Raw genomic sequence first — 26876 nt, forward strand, 5'->3', positions numbered from 1 at the left:
AATATCCATTGACATGGAGAAGAATGAGGAAAGGGTGTGTTCTTTTGCAAAGGATGATCGGGACATTCATCCATCTGAAACAATGACAGCAAAGCGGAGGCTCAAGATGGAAATAACCCCCCAGGATCCTGGGGAAACCATCACAGATGGGGAGATGTGTCCGCCCTGGGGTAGGGAGCGCTTGTCATGTGGACTTGTGTGATGCTGAGTCAGCAGGGGAGAGAGGCCTGGGTGACTCTGGAAAGGCAGGAAGGAGCAGCGTCAATATGTAAAAAACATTTGAAGAACAAAGATAGATGAGGATCAGGTGAGGATGTGGGGCCGGGCTGTTACCGTTGCCAACATCGTCAGCATCCCATATCAAAGCTTCACAGTTTCTCGCCACACACTACGTTCTTAAGTGTACTGGAAAGCCAGGGAGCACCATGAACTGGGAGATCTGTGAGCAGGTTTATGTATGCGTACACCAGACATTCTGACTCCTGTACAGAGCAAGGCTCAGAGCACGCCTGGGGTAACAAGTTTCACAAGGGGCTTCTGAGAAATGGCAGAGATGATGGATTCTAAAGGTTTACTGACCTTATGGTGCTTTACAATGGAAACTTCTGCCCTAAGAATGTTCCGATTCCTGAGCCTAGAGGTTTGTGGGCATATCTGTACTCATACCCTGACCAGACAGCTAGAAGGTAATGAGGAAAAAGCACTACTTTATTTGCCTGTCACCAATATCAATGATGGAGCAAAAACATTTAGGAGTCATGGCCAAAGATCAAAGATGTCCTAAATACAGTACTGGAAAGAAGGACCTATACAGTGATTTACCAATGTCCATATTGGAAAATATCCTCAAAGGGAAGGAAGTTGGAAAGCCTATCCTGCTATGATAGGCTCCTTGCTAAGCGAGTTTCAGCACCAATATAAATGGCGCACAAGGCTGGACTGGATATAGAAATGTTATATCTGTAGTCTCAGAATCCTATTCCTCTGTGATTAATTCTACCATCATTAAATTACATTCAATGCAATGTTGCTATCCTGGGATTATCTTGTAAACACATTTTCATAAAACCAAAGTGCTTCATTACCACTTCTAATATGTGTACGACTCCTTGGCTCCAATTTTCCAATAATAGTAGCTATAAAATTCTCCTGAGAACCGCTTGAGGCGAGCCTATTAACATAACATGCCAAGGATGTACAATGGGAATGAACAGCATATTCTAGGAGGTGCAGCATTAAAACTTTCACACATTTCACCTTACTTATCAGTAGAATTAAAGACAGTAATTCTCAAACTATTTCTGGAATATAATTTAAGTATAAAATTGAAAATCCTGAAATATAGACAAACTGAAAGTACAATGACTTAATTGCTATTTGAAAAGCTATTGAATTTCTATTTAAAGTGTCCAGAAGAGCCCAAGTCAATTTTTCATTAATTTTATAGTCAATTTCCAATTATAGGAAATCAGACATGCTAGTATTTTTTGCTTCCCTAAAATAAAATGAACTTTTACATATTTAAATTTATAAAATAAGAATGTCTTTGTTTACTCAAACTTATATGAATAATGCTCTCAACCTCATCTAGTACAAAAGGACTTAAGAAGCCATTACCTATTATTATTGATCATAATAATTACAAGGCCCATAATACCTTTAAAACACCTAATTAAAAAGGGAACATGTTATAATAGCCATGATTATCAAACCAGAGGTGGAAGATTAGTCACTTCGCCCTGGGAGGGCTTTTATATTGGGCAGTGTGAGGTAATGCGTGGGCAAGTGATTTGACTAAGAAAACACCAGTTCCACACTGGCCCTCCCCCACCTAGAATCCTAATCTCTGCATTATAAATAAGTCCACTGCACATTTTACCAGTTCAACCTGTTTCCACATCTATTATTTAGTAGTTCTGAAAGCAAACACTGTGATATAGGTCATTGCAATTTTTCCCATATTAGAGATAAAGAAACAGGTTCACAAAGATACAGGAGGTTTAGAGCACACTTTAAACTTTGAAAGCATTTGAAAGATCATCTTATTTACTAACAAGAATTCTTTCCTTAACTCCTTGGGTACCTTCATTCAGGTGATGATAGTTTCACTTAAACCGGATTAAGTTCAGAATCTGCAATTTCACATTTTAAACCCTGGGCATACTGAAAATGTTACTATGTTAAACAAGGAGGCTGACAACAGAAGCTTGGGAAGGATTTTGTTTACCTCTAATCTAAGGAAAGTTTTGAATATCTAAATTGTTTTCTTAATACTGACTGTTTTCTAAAACAAAGAGGCTCATTACAATTTTGTGGCTTTCCCTCTGGTAAAACTATTGGTGCTAGCTACGCCACATGGTTCCAGTGAGGGAAAATCTTTGGGTATAACATGCTGATATACAGAAGTTGAGACCAGAGTAAAATAAATAATTTAAAGATCACATTGACATGTGACAATGGTGAATCCCACGTAAACTAGTGGTTTTACACTGGAGATGACAATATCCAGATACTGGTTTCAACAAGAAATTAGTGTTTGTGTATGCTAGTGCCAGAAACAGTTAAAATCACAAGGATCTAATATTTTCTTCCTCTTCTCTTACCATCAACTAACTCAGGAAATGTGTATGGTTCAATTCAAAGATGGAATGAAAAGAGGCCATGCCTCCATGTCCTAAGATCCCTTGCAATGAATAATCCAACCCTCCAAATAACTTTAAAATGCATTGTGCTTCAGGGATTGTCATTCAGCACTATCTTGCTAAGGGAGCTTTGTCAGTAGGAACACCTTCCCCACCAGATGCAGCCCAGACGACAGGCCCCAGCCCTGCACTGCAAAGGATCTGCTCTTCCAGTCATCACCCACTTGGAAAACAAAGCAAACCCTATTGGTTTGGCCTCACATCTGTAATCTGATTGAAGACACCTGATTAAGGATATTAGAGTGTTTTGTTTTCCTTCCCGACATATACGAGGTCCACGTTTATTAAATATAGAAATTCAGCATTTCTAATACGACTTCAGAACTGGCAACCAGTTTCCCCAAGAGAAAAAAAAAAATGCAAGTTTCTGTTCTTCCCTATTCATCATTTTCAAATTAGATCCCTTATTTCTGTACAAGAGTCAAGCAGACTCAAAAATGGCTAGAAGCTGCCAACCCAGCATTATGACAGTTGTTTCTCAAAGCCACAAGCTGTTTCATCAAATGCATTCTTACTTATCCGCTGCCAATGATTTAAGGCTTTAATTTATCTTCTGTATGACTCAGTTTGTGACCCTCTAAAGTTAAGTATTTTTCTCCCTTGAGCATTTAATACTACTTTCTTAAAATGCAAGGCAGAAAAGCAGCTGCAAAATAATCTATTGAAAGAATTTCAACTCCAGAGTCACAAATAAGGAGATATATGACCAAATAAAGTTTCTCTCTTTATTTCTTTCTCATTCAATTTTAAAGACAGAGAAAGCACTGACCCATGAATAGACATAAATTCTCAGCCATCCTGAGATCCCATAAATAAGGCTATGAATGTTTCAGCATTGCTGGCTAACTAGAAGTCAGTATGTGTGTGACTTACTACTTGACTCAATGACAAGTTTTCACATACTCCAAACAATGTATTTGGGAAATGCCCCTTCTATAATATCATCTGGTTTTTATATTCTGAGAAAAATTCTTGAAACACAGAGACCATAATTAAAATGGTTTTAAACTGTACAACTCACAAGTTCAGATTTAACAAGATCCCTCTATGCTGATTGCAATGACCCTGATTGAGACTCCACCCCTTAAAAAAGGAACACTTATACATTGTTGGTAGGACGATGAATTAGTACAATCATTATAAAAATCAATGTGGAGATTCCTCAAAAGACTAGGAATGGGATCACCATATGACCCAGTTATTCCACTCCTTGGTATTTAACCAAAAGAACTAAAATCACCATATATACCAAAACATTCATACCAGTGATTATAGCAGTGCACCTCACAATAGTTAAGTTATAGAACCAGCCCTAGGTGTCTGTCAACAGACAATGGGTAAAGAAAATATGATACACATACATAATTTTACTCAGCCATAAAGCAGAATGAAATTATGGCAACTGTCAGTGAATAGATGGAACTGGAGAATATCATGCTAAGTGAAATAAGCCAGACTCAGAAAGTCAAGGGTCCAATGTTTTTCTCTCATAAGTGAAAGTGAAAGGACTAATAAAGGGATCTCATGAAAATATAAGTCCAGTTTTGAGTACAGCAAGGGAACAGGCCAAAGGAGGTGGGGAGGCACAGGGGACATACCGGGGAAATGACATTGATCAAACTATGTTATGTGCATGTACGAATATGTCACAATGAATCCAACACATAATTATAATACAATGATAAAAACATTAAATAAATAAATGCCCATCATACCAAAAAAGAAAAAAGATTTCAACTCTTATGCTGAGCATTGGGGCACAATCTGGTGACACAGATGAACAAATTTTGAAGATACAATTAACACAAATTAGAGAGCTAAACCTAAAAGCAATAAAAATACATGATGATAACAGCTGAAAATGAGAATCTAATATTTTAACTTCAACTAAAAAAAGAATGTATACACTTAAGGGGGAGGGTAATGGGACCAGACAGAAAGACGAAACTTATTATTAGGTCAAATTATATGTGATTTTCCCTTGACCCAAACCTTCTGAAAAGTTATCATACTTTAAGTATTTTTCAAACTATATGTAATAGACATATATTTTGAATGAAGACACAGTCTTCTACTAAATGCATCATTTCAAAACATCATTAAGGACTGGGGATATAGCTCAGTTGGTAGCGTGCTTGCTTCGTAAGCACAAGGCCCTGGGTTCAATCCCCAGCACCAAAAAAAAAAAAAAAAAAAAAAAAAAAATCATTAATTCCTTCCAGAAAATATGCTGAATCTATTACAGTAAAAATGGTCAGTAATGACACTAATGAAAGGAAAATATATTTGATAAAACGATAAGCATTAAGGAAGTAATCAGTACAAATAAGAAGTCTTAATTAAATGCATTGCATTTGAGCACACTTTGACAATGGCACTATTTTGGCTACAGATGCAGTTACTAAGGGTAGTTTTAATCCCCATGCTGCAAAAACTGTACTGAAAGACAGATTCTTAAGGTGGTTGTCTATCCATACCAGATCAGAATGAGGTCAAAGCTTGAATGGAAGATTTCCTTAGAAAACAGTGATTTCCCTGGCATTCCAATGCCAAAGAAGCCTCTACATCAGGAGTTCTCAACAACCATGTGGGCTGTCCTGCTCCCTGTGGGATGGTTAGTAGTTTCCATGGTCTCTCCCCACCAGGTACCAGTTGCATCCCTTCCCCACTGTGACAACTAAAATTGTCTGTAAACATTTCTAAAGGTCCGTGAGCAGAAATCATCCCCAGCTGAAAAATACTGCTCTAAACTGATGCTTATTCATTTCCTAAACAACAGTTAATGGAGTTGAGCTAGTCTCACGGCTACAGACTGTACTTCCTGAAATTTTTGTCTACAGTTATTTTTATTAAAGAGCCCTGACTTCACTCTAGGGAACAAAAAAAAAAAAAAACAAAAAAAAAAAAAAAAAAAAAAAACAAAAAAGACCTGCTAATTCAAATAGGGGAAAATCACTATAAGAATGGACTTTTATACAAAAAGTCCAAAGAAGGTAAATCCTACCATCACTACTGTAGAGGTGCTAAGAAGTTATAAATTTTCCTTTGATTCCTGCATTTTTTTTCCTTCACTGTTCCCAGTTTTAGAGACTCTTGATGCAATTTTACTTAATTATTGCATGCTTAGAGTGACAGTCGTTAGTTTTTGTTTTTTCTTTTACTTAGATCAATTAGTTTTGATTACATATGCAGGTGGGCTACCATGAATACACCTATATTTGGTATGAATGCCAAGTCAACTCAAATATTTATTAAGCACCTAAACTGTATAAGATTATGCCATGTGTTTCCATGTGTCGAGCCACACAGGCCTCATCATGAATACAAACTCCTAGTGAACAGGATATGCCGTTAACACATGAAATACCTTGAGTTTACTCGGTACAATTTTACCTTTTTCCTACCTGTAAGAACTGGTGTTCTGACTTTTATTCTTTCTTCAAGAAAAAAAAAATCAATTGAATAAAACTTATGTTGTAATTATAAGAAGAATCCACTGAACTTTTCATCTATCTAAGATATATTCCAGATCTTCATATTCCTGTGTTTTACAATATTTTCCCATTTCTATCATCTCCAGAATTATCACCAACTTCCAAATGTGCTAATAAAGACCAAATGGTGAAAGCATGATGGGCTTTCCAGAAGGATGATGCAGTAAGGAAACTGTCCCATTTATCATTGTATTCCTAAAGTAATGCATCATCTTTCAAGAGGGTATGAAAGAAGTCTAGAGGTTTACATTGAATACAGCTGCAAATTGGAATTTTTCTTTCTTTTCCATATATTGGCAAAAGGAAAACAACAGACAGAGGAGACATTTTCCAATTCCTGGATAAATCAGAAGATGAATGAAATTGATTATGCAAGTGAAATCTCAGACCAGGTCTTAGATCAGGGTATCCCAGATGAGCTTTCCCAGGTTCCAGAACTGAAAAGTGTGCAAAGCATTTCCAAGAACACAAAGGAAATATGATACTTTCACCCACTCAGTCATTCAACAAGGACAACATTATTCAGGATTTTACAACCAAGACCTGAACACCTGCTGTTAAAAAGATTGTGAAAGTACTTTTCCTCTTTTATGATGTTAGTGCAACAAAATAAATTTTGATGTAGTTTAGGAGTGGACAAAAGCCCAAGGCAGTGGTATCTATAAAGATCATTCATTAGAAGAAAAAAATCTCACAGAAATTGGGGTTTGGGGGGACTTAGATTAATCTACAGATGTTTATAAATCCAAAATTGAAAACATTTTAAGATCATGGAGTCAGTAGTAGACCATCAACAAAGTTCTAGAAGTATTAGATGTTTACAATAATTAAGTGGAACAGCAAGAGCAAGGAAAGACCAAGGAGTATGATTAGTTAGAACTGAGTAGAGATGTTTATATGAAATTTGGAATCACTACTTATGAAACATCTTCCACATTCCTGTATGGAGGGTGATTCAATACCACTTCAGGATTCTACACCTTGAAGACTGGAAAAATTTGGAATAAAAATCTGGGCATACTATCTTTAAATTATAATTAAAATTAAAAGAGTTACTATGTCTTCATATTAATATGTCTAATAAATACACTTCCCACTTATCCCTCCAGTCTTAGTTCAGTAAGTTGCTTTTAAAAACATTAAAAAATACATCATCATCATAAGAATAATATTATAAAGGGCCCACTGTACTCAGATTGTCAATGGTGCTGGTTTTCCTGAAGTAAAGAAGCTTGTCCTACCTGTCCCTCTGGTGATCTCCAGAATTGCTTTAGTTGCCTAGGCTCAGTGGGCACAGTCATTTGTAAAGAGCTCCCATGTGCACACAAACCCACACTTACCCCCTACACACACCCACACACACAATGTGGAGGGACCCTAACTACAGAGAACTCTCCAAAGTTACCATATACACCTTGAAGGAGGGAGTGGACAGATGCAACCAAAAGTGATCATTCATCCACACCTGTCTTAAGGCTCAATTTCCCTCCCCACCCCCCAAAAGAAACAAAACAAACAAAAAAATGATCGTCTAATTATTCAGGAAGATACATCAGGTTACCTCTCAGCACATTCTCACTAATGCTTACAACCCTAAAAAATAGAGACTACATCACTGCAGATTCTGTTTTGGAGAACAGAGGTGAATGCTGCTGGTATAAAACAATTAGAGGATCTTCTTCCCTTCCTGCATTTGCTCAAACCCCTCGCGTCCCCACCCCTCCCCATCCCTCCCCTCCCTGTACCCTGTGGTTCTGAAGCTTCAGTTCCTGGTGGGGCGAAGCTCAGCCTCCTGATTCCCACTCCCAGGGCCAGAATGAAAGTGTGTGTCTGCCCTCACAAATGAGCTTTCCAAATGAATTTTCCCAGGAGAAAAAACTTTTAGCCATGTTGCCTAGAATCTGTGTACCATTACCATGAGCTACATTACTGATTGAATAAATAGGTATTTTGAGAGGGTCTTAGAAATTATTTATCATATTAGAGAAATGAAAACTTATTTAAAAATAAAATTTTGAAACAAAACCTGTTTGCCTATATTAAAAGATTTACCTCTTTTTGAATGAGGTCCTAAAATAGAGCTTAAGCCATAAGGGCTATTTCCCCAGAATGCCTAAAGAGAAATAGCAAAGCACCAATTCTCTACAAAAACAACTCTGATTATCTACTAAATAACAAATTACAGGACACTGTGGATCAAATCCCATTCCATGAGGATCAACTCTGATCAACTCTTCGTTTTTCTCTCTTCATGAATTGTCATATAAGGTCCCTTGAGGATGCTTTAAGTCAGTTATGCTCAATTCCTATTCTGAATCTACGTTTCAGGTGCCACAAGGAGAGTGGCACCTGAAACCAGGAGGCTGCCAGCTGGCAGGAGCCCAGCTTCTGTGTGGCTGGGTGATGCAATTCCTGCCTCACTTTGCTCCTGCCTGTCAGATGGGAAGGCGGGCACACCTGCCCCCATGGCTACAGGAAAACCGGTTCCAAAGTGACGCAGGTGACCTGCGTCCATCCTAACCCATTCTTTCATCTTAGAAACACAAACATTTAAAAATACAAACGAGAAGTTCAACCTTTAAGTATATAACTGGGTTATCTAAACCATTTGTTTGAATTGGGGAAAAATGATTTTTAAAAGGTCAGGCTAGGTAGGGCTACACTGTTCACAATGCAAGTGCTACGGGGTACTTGAAATGTGGCTAGTTTGAGTCCAGATGTGCTATTACAGTATGTGACAGAGACCTGGGGCGGGGAGTTTGAGAGGGCAGGATAGTGCAGAGAAGAGTACTTGCCTAGCTGTACTGGGTTTGAACCCTAGCACCACAAACCAACCAACCCCAAACAAAAAAAACAAAGAACCAAACAAAGAAAATCCTGGATTTTGAAGATATAGTATGAAAGAAAAGAAATAAGAAAAAACAATGTGAACTACATTAATAAATTTTTCATATTGGTTAAATGCTGAAATAATACTTGGGATATAGTGGATTAAATAAAAACATTGTGGAAATTAAGTCTACTCTGTTTCTTTGTACATTTTTACAATTGGCTATTAGAAAATGTAAAAGTAGACCTGTGGCTCACATTATAATCCTATTAGACAGGCCAGGTATGGAGGCACAGACCTGTAATCCCAGCGGCTCAGGAGGCTGAGGTAGGAAGATTGCATATTCAAAGCCAGTCTCAGCAACTTAGCAAGGTCCTAAACAACTTAGTGAGACCCTGTCTCAAAATAAAAAAATAAAAAGGCTGCAAATGTGGTTCAGTGGTAAAGTGCCACTGGGCTCGATCCTTGGTTTTTAAAAAAAATTCTATTAGCTCTGTGATAAAACATTGGGAGGTTGTACAACATCCAATTATGGACCACCAAGTCTCTTGCTAAATACACTAATCAATTTTTCTAGTATTTGAGGACTTATATGAAAGACATACCAAGCACACAAACTGTAGTTTATATGTTGGAAGATAAAAAGAGAAATGACTATAACTGATTGGCAGGTAAGTCATGGTACAAATGAGCCTTATAAGAATACAAAGGCAAAGATTCACAAAGAAGGTATCTTTTCAGGTCAACATAAAAACACATGTAAGATTTTGACAGGTCATGAGGTATCTTGATCATGCATCAACTGCATTTGAGGAAAAAGGAAAAACATCTCAGAAGGAACAGAGTGGTTAGAAGCAAAAGCCTACAGAAAGAAAAGGCCATAAGTTCTAAGGTGTCAGTAAACAGAATGACATACGTGTGTAAAGCTGACAATGTAGGTTGGGGCCAGGTAATACAGAGTTCTGCATGCCTTGCTGGGGAATCAGTCTTTTTTTTTTTTTTAAATGCTATTGAGGATTGATTCCAGAGCAAGTGCTCTAACACTGAGCCACATCCCCAGCCCTTTTTATTTTGAGGCAGGGTCTCACTAAGTTGCCGAGGCTGGCCTTGAACTTGGGATCCTTCTGCCTCAGCCTTCCGAGAAGCTGGGGTTACAGGTGTGCACCACCACACCCCAATGGATTTTTCTAAAGTTAAAGAAACCATCAAATATTTTTCTGCCAAGTCCAACAGGATTGGAAGTACACAGCAGGAAGATGATGAAAGCAGGGAGAATTTTCTGGAAAGGGAGTGGTAGATAGAGTAGGAGGGAGCAGGAGTAGTATTAGCTCCTCATGGGAGTAGAAGTCAAGGTATGAATGAATCCTAGAGGGATAAAAACAACAGCAACAGGAAAAATACAAGAAGAGAGTGAGGCTCTGATGTTGTAAGGGATAACAGAAGAAATTAGTCTAGTCGGCCATAAATGATGATCTGAATTCAAGCAGTAGGAGTTCAAGAACTCGCAGGTTTGTAGGTGGAGGTGGAGGAGCCAGTGAGACAGGTCATGATCAGGACAAGGGATGGGTGCTCAGGAGTTCAGGCAGAACATTAAAATCACTAATGGGAAGACAGGAAGCCAAGAAGGAGGTACAAGAGATACTGAAGCAGAGGGGGAGACCTGCTCATTTTTTCAACAAACATTAACAGAGCACCCACCAAATTCCAGGCACCTTGTTGCAGAAATTCACAATGGGTGGTTATGAAAGGGTCAGGAGTAAAGGATAAAGCAGGGTGATTCTGGGAACCCAGGAGAATGGAGTTGGCCTGGATCAACTGGCAAGTGGAAGAGGATAGGTTATGGAACTGTGATACTGAGGTGCATCTGGTGACACAGAGATCCCAGCTGATGTTACAGCATGAATAACAAATGGAATTAACTGGTAGGGTTACATGACTTGATACCTTAGAAAACTCAAAAGCAAGTGAGAAAGAAAGTAATTTCTCCCAGATTTGGAGAACTGACAAAAATATGTTTAGAAAGTGTGAAGGGTATCAGTATCGTTCAGGATGTTCAATGAATATGTGAAAGTGGCTATCTATTGGTTCTATCCTAGTTAGAAAGATCAGAAAAAAACAAAAATAAAAGAAAAGAAGGACAATGGACTATAAGTCAGAATAAATCAGGATGCTAATTATGAGGGAAAGGTGAAATTCGGTGGCACCTGGTGAGGTTTTTAGGTGTGAGATCAGAAGATCATGGTCAGAGAAGCAGGTCAAAGCTAGAAACTCTAAGGGAGTACTTTTCCTGAAGGAATGACAGAGTCCACAGGAGACTTCATTGTAGGTACTGGAAATGGAGTAGAATAAAGGTGACTAGGAAGGAACAGACTAGCATTTTAACTGAATACCACCTTGGATGGTGACATCTCTGGAGACCATAGTAGGTAGGTGACCATATGACCCCATCTGCCGGCATGTTTCATTTTATGACTGTGATCCTCAGGTTCTGTCTGGTTTGGATAGTGAACTGCATGGTTCTTCAGTAGTAGGCAATACGGCAAGTTAAAACAAACCAAAAACAAAAATAATAAACCAACATCCTTTAGTCTGGTGTTTGTAACAATGAGAACAGAGGAGGGGTAGAACTAAGGAGAGGGATATCATCCAAGATTCAATTACTGACAGAAATAAATAAATAATGGACTGAAGGTCAGAACAGGGAGCCCTTTGAATCCATTTCCAGGAGTAGTGAGAAAAATATAGGCAGAGAAAGGGTCACTGGTTAAGTGTGTTTCCTAAGACATAATGTTAGTAATGCTTTCAGTTAAGTCAGTCAGTTGGAAAGGGTATAGAAGGAAAAGATCAATACCCATTAAAATGTATTCTTAATAAGAAGGAGGTTTTATAAGGCACGTGAAATGTGTTACGTGGGGAACAGGGCAAAAATATCCATTATTACTTACTATTATTATTTTTGTACTGGGGATTGAACCCAGGGGGACTTAGCCACTAAGTCATATCCCCAATCTTTTTTATATTATATTTAGAGACAGGGTCTTGCTAAAATGCTTAGTGCCTTGCTAAGTTGCTGAGGCTGGATTTGAACTCGGAATCCTCCTGCCTCAGCCTCCGAGATGCTGGGATTACAGGTGTGTGCCACTGCATCCAGCTTCCATTTTTAATTTTTTTTGTTCTTGTTTTTGGTACCAGGGATTGAACCCTGGGTACTTAACCACTGAGCCACATCCCCAGCCCTTTTTTATATTTTATTTAGAGACAGGGTCTTGCTAAGTTGCTAAGTGCCTCCCTCATCTACTGAAGCTGGCTTTGAATTCATGAACCTCCTGCTTCAGCCTCCCAAGTTGCTGGGATCCATTTTTAATATTTAAAGTCCCTGTTTAAGAATGCTCATAAATGGCAGGTCACCCATGCTGAACAGGGTTATAAGTACTTAACTAGTTCCTTAGCATTTGAAGCAGCTCAACATTCCCAAAGAATGCTGGGTACAGACAATTAGATCATGGGCATTTACCATATCAAGAATCCAGCAGCCTGTGAACAAAGAAAATGTCTGCACAACTTGAAACTTTCCCTTTCAGCATCGGCTGCATTGGTATCATGTTGGCAGAGCCCTAGTGCTAAGAATTTCCTCAAAAAAAATCACTCTGAAACTTTCAAATCTAGATACAATTTAGGAAGAATATCAAGGAGTTGCTTTGAAAAAAGTGAGAACTAGGCCACTCCACTTTTAGACCAAGTAGCTATGAAACTCAAACCAAAGGAGGCCCCACATCTGGCACATGGAACAGATGTGTGAGGATTCAGCGTGGAACCCAAATATTCAATTCCACACAAAGAAGTTCAGAAGCTTTCTCATCAGCAAATCCTGCATCCTTGAGGTTTCCTGCCCTGGGAGAAGGAGGCTTATGCTATTAACTTTCAGCTTCTACAAGCACTGAGAAATATTTGGAAGCACACAGATAGTTTTTTGCTCATTTTTTCCTCTCATCCTTTGAAATTTCATTTTTTTTTTTTTGGTTTGTTTAGCTTTATGTCCAATTATTCTCAATATATTTTTTTAACCTGATAAAGAGGGAACACAAAAGAGCCAAGTCTTGATAAAACTAGACAACACCCACTAAAAAGAAACCTGATACCAACTGACAAGAAAAGGCAGCTAAGATTCCTGAGTACGCACAGATTCTTGTAGAATAGCAAAATTATTTTGAAATTTTTACAAAATGTTTTACACACTTAGGCAGGAAATCTGTGCCTGAAGTTAGAAAGCTTTGTACTGTAACAGCAAGTCTTGCAATTTGTATTTGACATTCTGTTTAGAGATCTGTAACACTAGGAAATGTCAAAGAGAAGACCAGAAGAAAAAACAGAAATGATAATACCATCCTCACATTCCGGGGGGATGACACAGCAAGAACCAGATGACATTTCTAATCCAAAGATTCTACTTTTATTATTTAATGATGTCAATACAGATGTTTTGTCTTCAATTAAAAATGGAAATCTGATAATAAATTATGGGATTAAGATCTCATGGAAAGAGATGAAAATATGCTAATCACAAAACTGAAGACAAAGAACTTTAGCAAGCATTTATGAATGCCTCTGACTTTAGTCATGAAGGGAAAAGATGAAAAAAGGCAAAGAAAACCCCATAAAGACAGCAAAAACACCGAACCAAATCTTTCTTTAAAAAAGTTCACAGAATTAATAATTGATAAAAAAAGACAAAAAAATCCCAGAATAATGTTTCCAAATTACAGACCAAAAGACAGTGCCAAGTTATTCATTTAGATTTCAACTCCCTGTTAGAACTACCAGTGATCTATTATAATATTAGTGGGGTTTTAATCTCAATTCTTGAGATTTAAATGGATTCCACAACCAATTACATTAAAATTAAATAGCATGCTATCATCCTTAACGGAACTCCAGGGTTAGATAGCAAACTTTGATAGGAGTGAGCAGAGATCTTTTTAGTGAGAAACATAAAGACACATTAAGAATGAAAAAGCAAGTACAGGCTGTTTTAGCATGTACGAGGCCCAAGGTGGCTCGCCTTACCTCCCATCTGCATAGTCTGTGTCTGCTCCACCCCACCACACATCGGAGTCATCCTCCTCTGCATCTGCAGAATCGATACTGTCACTCTCCTCGGCCAGTGGGCAGCACACGAACTCTACCCCTCGGAACTTGTCAATTCCACAGGGCAGCAACATGCCATAGTCATGCAAGTTGGTGCTCTTCTCGCTGCAGGTCTGCGGAGGGGAAGGAGAGAACGTGAGACAGATGCTCTTCCTTGTGAGAAAACCCAAACACAATAATAACCAATGCAGGGACCTGAATTATTAGGGACCAATTTGACAAAGGAAACAATCCACTGTTTTCTTTTTGAAGGGATTTACAACAGAGTCTTTAGCATGGGCTAGTTTGCTATTCTCTGTGTAAGTGTGGTGTTTGGGACTAAACCTGCAACTCACCAGGGCTAGGCAGAGTTCTACCACTGTGATACGTTCCAGTCCTGTCCAGTACTCTTTATTTATTTATTTTTTGGTTTGTTATTTATTTATGAACATGACATTCAACAACAGAGGTTCATAAAAACAATTAGAATGGGAAAACTCAGAGGAAAGCTGACTAGGCAGCAGAGCGTCTATGCTTTCTGGTTTTATTGGTATATCAGAAAGATCTGAAGGTTCCTTTTGTACATCCCCAGCTTACTCCCACCTCCAGGACAGAGCTAAGTTCTTCTCCTGTGGATCAGCCTTATTCTAGAAATTCTAACTCTCTTGGTTCACTTCCCCCAGTAACGATCCTAGAAAGAGAAGTTATCTCTACAGCCACTATGAATCAAAACTTAGAGTCACTAGAGATTTTGTTTCCAAAATCTTTTTGCTTTCCTGGGATTTTCTAAATTTGCACAAATCCGGACTAGCAAAAAGCTTGGACATCTGGTGACAAAGGAGAGATTAATAATTCAACTACCTAGGTAAACAGTGATAATATTGCAGAATGCCTTTTGACCTCATAGGAATCCGAGCCATTTTTGTTTCTTAGTAACAAAGGATTTTTCTTTTGACAACTCAGAAGAAATGAAAAACGAGGTTATCAGATTGCGAGCTGGGCTTCAAATTATGTGGTTGGTTTTCTTAAGCTCAGCAAGCTCTTCAACCTCCAAAACACATTTTTTATATAAAGTAAGTTTTATTTTACAGTAAATCAGAACGTATTATTTTATAAAAGGCAAAGGCAATGCCAAATTATAAGTGGTGTTTTCTGCCTAACAGCTTTAAAGCTATGATATAAGGGCAAGTTGAACTAGATCGGATTTTTCAAGCTCAGCACTACTGACATTTGGGAACAAATAACTGCTTGGGGTTGAGGAGCTGTCCTGGTCACTGTAAGATGTTGAGCAGAAGCCCTGATAAACACACCAGTAGCACCCCACCTCCAGTTATGACCACCCAAAATGTCCCATGTTTCCAGGGAGGGGAGGAGAGAAAAACCGACCCCAGTGGTGAACTACCAAACTAGATAAAAAAGCCTAATTCTCGGAGACTGATCTCATCATCTCGCCACCAAATAAAGTACGTACTTCTGAGAGAAAAACATTATAATATAATGAAGGGACAGAGCAGTTTCAAAGACGCTAATTCCAGAAAGTAACATCTCATCCTAATTGTTTTGTGCCTTTTACTGGCTTAGCCAAAAGCAGAAGTTAGCAAAGGGCTAGTCTGGTGCCACAGACTCCCCGACCTGTTGGGGAACAAAGTGGTAGAGTACCTTGGTGCCAAACTGGACACCACGGCTTGGAAATAGGGTCCTGTCTTCCACATGGTATCAGACAGGCCGCCGCCCTGTTCTACTGCTGGGTTCACCAACATAAAGTAGGGGCAACGCTTAAATTATAATAACTTTGGGTGTGACCAAAGAAAATCAGAGAAAAAAATCTGAAAGAGAGGTAAATTTTAAGGTTCTAAGTATGAAAGATTATAGTTTTAATTTACAAAACATAGCAGTTTTAATCTGTAATACGGGCACATAATGAATCCAACTCAAGGGCCCTTTTTCACTCCTTAGAAATGTGCAAGGATGGGGAGGCTGAGCATTGTGTGGACAGAGAGGACAAAGGGACTTTAGTTTCTGTTCAATTTGCTGTAAACTTAAAATTGCTCTAAAATCTACTTAAAAAAAAAAAAACTCACAGACATTTTTTAAAGAACTTATTTATCAACAAGCTGTTGCCTCAAAATGCCCCACAAACTGTCATCAGGTATGACCCCAGGAAATCTTTGCTTTGAAAGAAGGAACTTATGGGCTGGTACCTCTTTGGCGACGGTGTGCCAGTGAAGGTGGGTTTCACAAACATCCATCCGCTCCTGGTGTAAGAATTTGCACTTGTCAGGAACTAGAAGAGCATCACTTACAAACTCGCCAACTGAAAGAGAGGAAAAGCATCTCCTGTCACTCAGTCTGCACACACTGGTCTTACCACAGAGGTCATTATCAAGGCAAGATGGGGCCAGACGGACGTCAGGGAAGTTTTCGACACCTCAGCAGTGCAATCATGTCTGGTGCAGTTACAGTGTGGAGTCCGGTCTCCTGAAGCAACCTAGTGGCTTGCACATCGACTTTGATGGCTCAACATTTCCTACGTGTTAAAAATGACCTCTTTCTTGAATTAATTGGGATTTCTGCTTCAGAATTAATCATCTAAAAGCTGTTTAGCTACATATCCAATTATTATTAAATTGCAGCAGCTAGTGAAAGACAAAAATTGACACCGTCAATTCAAGCAGAATCAATATAAACATTGTCTACTCTTTCTTGGACACCCACCTACTCCCCATCCCATCCCCCACTTTTTGCTTTTTGGAGACAGGGTCTCGCTATGTTGTCTAGGCTGGTCTTGAACTCCTGAGTTCAAGCGGTCCTTCCACCTCAGCCTCTGAAGTAGCTGGAATTTCAGGGGCACACCACTGTGCCCTATTCTTTCTTGAACATTTTAATCAGTTTGTGAACTAATGGGTATCTTAGCATATTTCAAATGCTAAGTGAAAAAAACTATATATGCACATGTATTTATATGTTTATATAACATATGAAAGAAATAAACTCAAATTATGAAAACAGCTCTTTTACCTTTGTTATTTTTTTAAGAAAAATGTGCATTATGCAAATTATGTCTTGGCATTGTTGCCACTGCAAATAAGAAATTACATAAAGCCCATGAATTTACATTCTAATGAAGGTCACCACACATTACATAAGCTGTGGACTTAATTTTTGTTTGTTTATTCACTGTGGTGTCCCCCAGCCTTAAGTACAAATTGTGCACCCAGTAGGTAATAGATATCTGTTGCTGAATTAACAAGTTCAATGATATAACAGAAATAAAGAAAGTGCCAGCCCAATGTAGTTAGTGAGCACATCCGCTGGGGGAACTGGGATAAACCTCAAGGTACAAAGAGAGCACAGAATGCCATGTAGGAATGAAGAGAAGAACAACATCTATCCTGTTTATAATTATACCCCCAATCCCATCCCTGGCCCACACTAAATAAGAGATTGAGGATGGATAAATGGATGGATGGGTGGGCGTCTGGCAAGGGTCCTTCAAAATAAGGAAAACTCCTGTGTAAGGAAAGAATAAAGAAAGAGCAACACATGTCACTAGGCCTGGGAGACTAGGTAAAATAGGAAGGAAATCCAGAAGTAAATGAGACTCGGGAAATATATTGAGTTCCAATTTTAAAGAGTCTAAAATTTTGGACATTATTTTGGAGATATCAAAAGGAAAAAAAGTGTTTTAAACAATGATAACACATTCGAGTTTGTTTTTCAGAGAGACTGTCATCAAGTGAAAGATGGATCAGTGTAGTGAGACCATGGAGACAGGAAGACCACAGAGCAGGTAAGACACACAGGAGCAGATTTAAGCCCACAGCCCAACTAAGGCAGGAATGCAGGTAGTTTCACAAACCAGCAAAAAACAGTATTTTTTTCTTGCATACTATGTTACAAGACATTTTCTGAAATGCAACATAAAGAACAAAAGGGCCCTAAGAGAAGAAAAAAAAAAAAAAGGTAATTCCCATAACACCTTTTAAAACTGTAGTCTTTTTCTAGCTCAAAGACCTAGGATGTCTCATGATATTTAAGCATTTATTTTATAAATAATACTTAGATTAAAGTTCTAAGAAAATGATAGGTAAGGGAAAGTCATGCATCTTTTCTTTCTCTAATTCTTTAAGGCAATCCATGGTGACCACAGCACTGTATTATATAGAGTGCCATAAATTATGAGACACGGTGCCGCCTCAGGTTGAGGGTGGCACTTGGTGCCTTGTCCATAGCAGTGGCTGCTGCTGCAAATGCACCACTGCGTCTTGCTCCAGGGAGCCCACATGATGTCATCACCTATAAACCCACTTCCCAGGAGAGAATTCCCTGCCAAGAAACCGGTCTGAGGTCACCCACACCTCAGGAGACTGCAACCTAGCTCCAGAGATAAACATTAAGATAACAAAGTATAAGGAAGGAAGTAACATAATAATGCAAATGATGTCACATTTTTCTTTCACTTAGAATGACAGAAAACAAAATTTCCAAACAAAAGCAAACAAGACCCCAGGAAAACTGGATAGTGGAAATAAAGGTGTTTCCTTTCAAAACTAATAAGCCATTACCAGATGGACTCCTCAGGGTTTCTGAGGTCAGGTGACCAACCCTAGCTGCTAGGATGAATACCTGACACCTGAAGTATCCTAATGTCCAAGGCTACCAGAAGCCAGAAGCGTCTCAAGATACCCATTTCATTTGTCAGTACTGCTCAGCCATATTTGCAAATGTCCAAAATAGTAAGTGGCGATTCTACTTTACAAGAAAATACTGGAAGGATTAAACATCTGCCTCAAGGCTATTAATACTAAATCAGTTCATGAAAACATCAAAAGCAGATATGAGACACTCTGGATCTTGTCCTAAATGAGTTCTTGGGGGCATAAATGGGACAGTTAAACAACAAAACCACAAACAACAAAACCACACACATCTTGTTTCACTTGCCCTTTGTCACTTGGGTGAGGACTAGATTATAATGCAAAGCCCAAGTCACTGACAGATACTTACTGTGTTAAAATGTGCTTATCAACAGGACATACACAGCACTAATCAGACTGCAATTTTTCACTCTTTATAAAAATATAATTAATATTTTAATTTGCAAAACATTATGTTTACTATTATAAAGATGATATTAAATTTCTAATATTGCACACTAAATGAGACTGTTTTTTAAAGGGACAAATATTGGTTATCTTATAAACCCTTACAACTAATGGCAAAACAGAAGGTTCATTCTATTATAACATTAAAATAGTTTAGCAGTGGACAATATTGCTTACACAACTTGGAGGATTGATGAAAACATATTAAGATACTTATCCATCAGAAATTTTAAGCAATTAAATTATGAAAATCTGTTACAAAAATGTTAGTAATTCAAGATACTGGTAAAAATATAATGAAGCCTTTTTCACAAACTGGCTTAGCTTACCATGGTTTTTGTTTTCTCTTTCTAATTATAAAAAATTATCTTTAACAATTTATGCTGGGATAGGTAGTATATAGGAACTATGTACTTTCTGCTCCATTTTGCTGTGAACTTAAAACTAAAAAATAAAGTTTATCAATCTAAAAAATTTGATGATGACCCTGAGGTTTCCATGTAGAATCATGTGCACTTTTATTTTTTAAAGCAAACCTTCTATTTATATGGTTTGATCTCTCAAATGAAAAAAATAAAATTATTTTTGGTGTAGAAGATTGAACCCACAGCTCTACCCATGCTAGGCTAGTGCACTACCACTGAGCTGCACCCCTGATCCCCAAAACATTCTTAACAAAATTCAGGTAAAGGAGAACAAAGCCAAAAATAAATTAATGATCATAATGAGAAGTCATATTCCTATGGATAAATGTTCAAGAGGATAAATTCATCAGCACACATTATGCATGTTTATTGATAGCCATACGACCTGGTTTCTTATCCAAAATTCATATTTAAAATTCATACAAATACACAGGCAAATTCTACTGGAAAAGGAGTTTTTAAAGTTAATGACCAAAATCTGGACTTGGCTTCTTGGCTGAAATGTCTTGGCAAGATGAAGAATGGTGCCTAATTCAATAGGGACTCTTCAGACCTCCATCCATGGGCTCTTTGGCAGTCTTTGAGAGACCTGTCTAGCTTAAGTTACCTCATTTTACAGATGGGAAGGGAAAGCCCAGGTCAAGCAGCTGGCCTACAGAGTCAGCCCACCGTAGAAGTTGGCTGAAAATCCAGGCCTACTGGCTCTCCAAGAGTGGAAACTCAATTTACTCATTTAAAGTCTGGTCAAATGGTTTATTGGGCAATTTCCTTTGACCTTTATAAAAGCAGATTTTCTTTGAGACTGTGAAATGCTTTAGTGTTATAATCTGCAATGTGATCAATCTGACAATAAAACTAGATTTAAATTAGTGAGTAAGCATTAAGTTGTATAGAGTATTATATGTTAAACACATATAATGGCTTAAACACACTGCTGGATTACTCATCTCACATAAGAAGTGATACTGAGGCTAGGTCCCAGGGACCAGTCTGTTCCTATCTTTCTGTGTTGCAACTTTTGTTCTCATGCTTGGTGGTCACAAAATAGCCATGGGAACCAGATTTCAGGTCCAAGAGCCAGGCAGAAAGCAAGGAGAACAGACCAAGAGCTGAAGGTTCTGTCTGTCTTGCAACTAACAAAATTTTGTGATGTTTCTTGGGAAGGACTTTTCCTGGTGACTCCCACCAACACTGGACATGACTTTACTGCATTATCTACCCACACTTGGCTAAAGGCAATCTGTGAAAATATTTTTGGCTGAGCACCATGTTAGCCCTAAAAATAATTTGGAGTTCTCTTAGAAAGGAAAAAAGGGGAATGCATATAAAACAGGCAAGTGGCAGAGTCTCCAGTACTAGAGAATTCAAAGACAGGAATGTATTTTTGAATTTCTTTATGTTGCCTTTGCAAAAGATAGATGATTCCAGGAAGACAGAATTAAGAGTATAAAGTACTATTACTAGAAACACAGGGAACCCCCAATCTACCACACAGGGAAAAAAATAAGAAAGGAATAGGTATGAGAAGAATGAGTAAAATTTCTTAAAACTAAATGCTAAATTTTTGGGAGTCAGACTAGTTTTGAGTAGGTTTATTTAAAACATTCCAAGCCTCACAACAGGATCGTCAAGGCACAGGAGATTTCAGACTGAAAAAAGACATTTCTATAAGTTCTCAAGGACTAGAGTGAGCGGCCAGAATCATGGTAATGAATCTGAAGTCTTTGGATGTTTCAGTCAGCTTTTTTACTGCTGTGACCAAAAGACCTGACAAGAACAATTTTAGAGGAGAAAAAGTTTATTTGGGGCTCATGGTTTCAGAGGTCTCAGTCCAGAGATTGCCAACTCCATTCCTTGGGTCTCAGGGTGAGGCTGAACATCCTGGTTTGAAGGGCGTGGTGGAGGAAAGCAGGTCCTGAAAGGACATGTCGATCAGGAAGAAGAGAGATTCCAGTCTCCAGGGACAAAATATATACCCCTACCCCACACCCCCAATGATCCACCTCCTCCAGTCACGCCCTACTTGCCTTCAGTTACCACCCAGTTAATCCCTATCAGGGGATTAATCCACTAATTAAGACTCTCATAATCCAATCAATCATTTACCTCTAAAGGGGGATACCATACATCTAAACCAAAACATTGGATTTCTGCCCAAGGCCTGGCTGCCCTTTCTTGACTCTCAAGAGTTAAAGATGATTCTGGAAAGGGGGAGAATATAAAGTCTGTTTCCTTGTGTAGGACTCAGATCTGGATCGTGAAGGCGAGATGTCGACAGTCTTTCAGTAACTGAACCACGTGCCTGGCACTGCCCTGCGTACTCTGTACAGCTACAAGGAAAGAAGATGAGGATGAGAGAATATGCAACCAGCCCAGGTCACGTTTGTAGTAAATGACAGAGCTGGAAGAATTCAATGAGTTAATATTCATGAAGTACTCAAGTGCCCAGAAAAAAGGAGCTCAATAAATTATTATTCTTTTCCCCAGTATCCATTCATCAACCCTTTCTCATGTTAATCATAGTCATAGTGACATGAGCAGCAACAGCTACTCATCCTTGTTTACTGATCACCTCTCACGAACCTACTGAAGGCAACAGGGTTCATCCTCACTCCACTGTCAGTCTCCAGTTACACCTCGTAGATGAAATTGTACATCTGAATATCACCTCTGACATGAGGAATAGTACCACCAGTGGGCAGGGTGGGGTGGGGTCCCAGGAGACCACAGAAGTGGGGGATCATAGCCATAGACACTTTCAACTTCCGCACTGGGCACTGGTCCCGGATGTGAGAGTGACCAGTTCAAGTCCAACATCCATTCACTCTTCATGAGAACATTCCATTTTTTTTTCCTTAGTGCTGAGAATACAGGAAGGGACCAAAGAGATAGAATGACATAAAAAAAATTTTTGAAAAAGAAAAAAAAAATAGAGTGTTTGCTAGATAGTAATAAAAATTATGGAGAGAGATAAGGCAGAGAAAGGGAAAGAGGGATTTGGAGAGGGTGTGGATTTTACGTAGGGTGGTCAGGGAAAGCCTCCCTGGAAAAATAAGACATGCAGTGAAGGCTGGCAGGAGTAAGTGAAGAAAACATCCAGAACTCAAAAGGAACGTTCCAGCCAGAGGAAGCAGTACGTACAAAGGTCCCATGGCAGAAGAATGCCTGGTGCTCACAGAAGAGCAGGGAGACCAAAGTCATCAGAGGGAATGATGGACGGAGGTCCATGGTTGTGTGCTCTGGTCTTGACTACTGTCAACACATCACCCCACCAGTACTGAGTCACATGGGAAGACTCTGGTGTGGAGTCCTCAGTCCATTATTCTTGCCCTATAGAGGGCTTGTCAAGACTGGAAGACCAGGTTGGAATTGTTGCAATAATCCACCTGAGAGGAAAGAGTGTCTTAGATCAAGTTGAGAGCAATGATACCCTGAGTAGTAGTAAGATTCTGGATGACATTTGAAGGTCAAACCTAGAGAATCAAATGGAGAGAGCCAAGGACCTAGTATGTTCCTGTCACAGTACCTAGGAGATAGATGATAGAAAATACTAGACAAAACTTTCATAATATTTCTTCACAGACGTGTACACAAGTAGAATTCCTTCTGGTTTGTGTATTTTTTAACTCCTGGTTGATGTAATTTTTAAACTACACTACTACATATATGTTTACCAACATAACTGTAGACAAAGAAGTGCTTACTTGGGCAATTTTTTATTTTACCACTTATTTTACCATCTTATTTTACCACTTCAGCATCTTCACAAACATGTTTTCTGGAATTTGCTCTTTAGGCACTGGTGTTCTGTAACTTTCAAACACTAACAAATAGGCTGGGAAAATTTTTCTGGGAGACATTTGTATTCCGAGATGTGAAGAATACTTAGAGAAGAGGCCAAAATACTTCTCAACCCGTTTGCTATGTGATAAAACTGTTAGTTTTTGCTTCAGAGTGTGGGCAGCTACTGGATCCTCAAAGAGAACACAGGAGTGAATTCCACATCTCTTTAGAAGTGTCTGCTGCTGTCACCAACACTGCACTGCGACTGTTACCAGATAACAGTGAGAACTGACAGATGGGTTTCTTCAGAGGAGAACTATTTGCCAGATGGCAGAAACTAAATGGATCAAGATAAGATAAAAGCAAAAGAAGTGAAAACTGAAAGTTTCACTTAAATCCCCTTTCAGATTTATTCAAATGAATGGAGTTCAGTCACTCACACACACACACACACACACACGCACGCGCGTGTGCACACACACACACACACACCACACGTCCACACACAAATGGCAAGATGATTATGAGACAGAAACCATGTTTGACCCATGGTGTGAAGAACACTGGTCTTAAAATAATTTAAACAGTACAAAGTGCATATATCTTAAAAAGACAGGAACAAAATAAAAATGTTGGCAATTTTATTGCTTCTAAAAAGCCTCCCATAGATATGGGTTAACAATTCTGATACTGCTGTGCATATATTCTGAAATTGAACAATAAAGTAAATGGATGCTGGATGGTGGAAGCCAGATTTCTCACTGTTGGAGTGACAATTTAAAGATGAACAAGGGGAAGAGCTGCAATGATCCTTGTAGCAATATATCAGAGTGGGAGATATGAACCCATACTTGACAGAGGGAGCCATAGAACTATTTACAGATATGCATAACATAAGGGTGAGAGTAGACAACTACACTGTCTTGCTCTAGCAGTTGAAGTCTTAAAAGCAAAGCCACCCCAGTGGCAAGGAGCAAAACTAAAGTCCTGATCTTGAATTAATACTATTAATACTATTAATACTATTCTCCAATAGTATTTAATACTATTCTCCAATACTGGAGAATACTATTTTAATATTTAAATATTAAATACTATTCTCCAATACTATTCTCCAATAAAAGGAACCAGGGCTCTCTGAAAAAATGGCTGCTCTAAGTCTGGGGCAGAAAATATGTAAGATGAACCTAGAGCATCCTGCAGGAATAAAAAGAAGACAGAATGTTAAATGAGCACAAGAGCCAACTCATCTTCAAATAGTGAAAGCTGGAACGATTTGAGCAAATATATATATATTTGTATACATATATATATACATGTACATTCAAACGTACATGTATATTCACATATATGTATGCATATGTATACATCTATATAATATACTATGGGATTATAAATCAAAGTATAATATAATATCCATGAATTCAATCATCCAAACAAATAAGGGGAGAAAAACAGATTTCTGTGCACAGGAATTCCAAATACTGCACTCTGCCCTTGAGAAGGTGAAGCATAAATCTCCATTCCTCAATTGTGGGCTATGGACAGTGACCTTGTTTCAAAGAAGGAAAAGAGTAATCATACAGGAGAAACCTGATAACCACTACCTTAACCAGGTGATCGAGTTCAACATCGACAGCAATAGATCCTGTTGATAACATGTACCCTCAATATGATGTGATGAAAGGGCCACTTTACTTCTGTGGTTTTCCTTCTAAAATACCATGACCCTCGTCAAAGCATGAGAAAATTCCAACAGAAATGCCTCCTACAGAACGCCTGACTTCTCAGAACTGCCAAGGTCACTCAAAATGAGGTAAGTGTTTGAAACTGTCACAGTCCGGGGCGGGGTTACTCAGAACATCTGACAACTAAATATAATGTGCTTTCCTATATGGAATCCTGGAACAGGAAAAGGACATTAGACAAAAAACTAAGGAAATCTGAATAAAGTATGGACTTTAGTTAATGATACTGTATCAAAATTGGTTCTTTCATTGTAGCAGAAATAGTATATTAAAATAAGATGTGAACAATAAGGAAAACTGGGTGTCAAGTCTATGGAAACTCTCCAGACTATCAATTTTTATGTAAATATAAAACTCTATTTAAAAAAATTTTTTAAAACTTCACACACACAAAAAAAATTCACGGATAGGCACATAACTATTTGCTTCCCATCAACACTGTAGCCGTCAAAAGAGGGCCCATGAAATTACTAGCTGAACAGAACCAGTGGTTAAAAGGAACTTAGCAGCCTGGGTTTCTCATCTATGGCATCTATGATAACTAGAGGGAGCTTAGTTAGAGATTCTCTTAGCAAACATAATTTGTGTAAGCAACATATGGTATTTAAATTCTTTTAAACATTTCAAGAATTTAGAAGTAATCACGCACATGTCAACAAATAAACGAAAGTCTCTGCTGGGCAAATCTAACCCTGTCTTAGGAATGTAAACTAACTGGTCCTAGAATTCAACTCCCCTTCCCAAATGGAACTCTCGGGCCCAAGGGGTTCCTACACAGCTAAGAGAGGGAGGTGCAAAGCTGGACCCCAACTCAACCTAAAGTTCAGTATTCGGCACAACATTACAATATTCCATGAATTCTGGACAGCTTCCTCACGAGCCAACCTGAAAAGAGTTATACATGCCTTTTCTGTGGCCTCTTTTTGACTGCATTAATGATTACTAATATTTAGCACAATTTTCACCAATTATAAACCTTTTTTTTTTTTTTTGCTACTTATAATAATTCCAACATCTGTTAAAAGATGAAGCAAAAATCTCCATTATATTAAATCTTTCCAGATCATAAGTTCTCAAACTTCAGTGTGCTTCAGAATTTTCTGGGATCAGAGGGGGCAGTTTCATCTGCCCTTTGTTCCCACCACCTGGATCTGACTGTTACGCCTTCTGGGATGGGCCTGAAAACAGACTTCCCCAGAGTGGTTCTGATTCAGGTGGCTCATGGACCACACTTTGAGAAATGATGTTTCGAACAGGGCTTCTCAAGTTTTATCATGCGTATGCATTACCTGGGGATCTTGTTAAAATTTAGATCCTGATTGGACAAATCTAAGGTGGGACTTTTCTAACAAGCTCCCAGGTGATGCTATCCAACTGTTCCTTCAGGTAGCAAGAGTCTACTTGAGATTATTCATTACAACTCATCTCATTAAGGTTTTTATTTTTTTTAATCTTACAGCTTACTACATCATAAAAACACTTCAGAATGGCGAGTCCTTTTCATTTTGTTTATAATTGTGGTAAAACACATGACAAAATTTAAGAGTATGGTTCAGTACTATTGAATACATTCACATTGTTAAGCAACCATGTTTCACCTCCAGAATGCTTTATATCTAGCGAAACTTTTAAACTCTGAACCCATTCAACAATAATCCCCATTTC

General features: G+C 38.5%; 1 protein-coding gene across 6 annotated transcripts in view; it reads right to left on the reverse strand.

Annotated features, from left to right (window-relative positions):
- App (amyloid beta precursor protein) overlaps positions 1–26876 on the reverse strand; it is a 241852-nt gene that overhangs the window by 124814 nt on the left and 90162 nt on the right. For all 6 annotated transcript variants that reach the window (XM_047564664.1, XM_047564660.1, XM_047564663.1 and 3 more), the window contains exons 4-5: positions 16352–16464; positions 14091–14284 (exon numbers count right to left, since the gene is read on the reverse strand). In XM_047564664.1, coding sequence (XP_047420620.1) covers positions 14091–14284; positions 16352–16464 — 307 coding nt within the window. The remainder of the gene's footprint in view (positions 1–14090; positions 14285–16351; positions 16465–26876) is intronic.

The sequence above is a fragment of the Sciurus carolinensis genome, chromosome 9 (genome assembly GCF_902686445.1).
Source record: "Sciurus carolinensis chromosome 9, mSciCar1.2, whole genome shotgun sequence".
Taxonomy (NCBI): domain Eukaryota; kingdom Metazoa; phylum Chordata; class Mammalia; order Rodentia; family Sciuridae; genus Sciurus; species Sciurus carolinensis.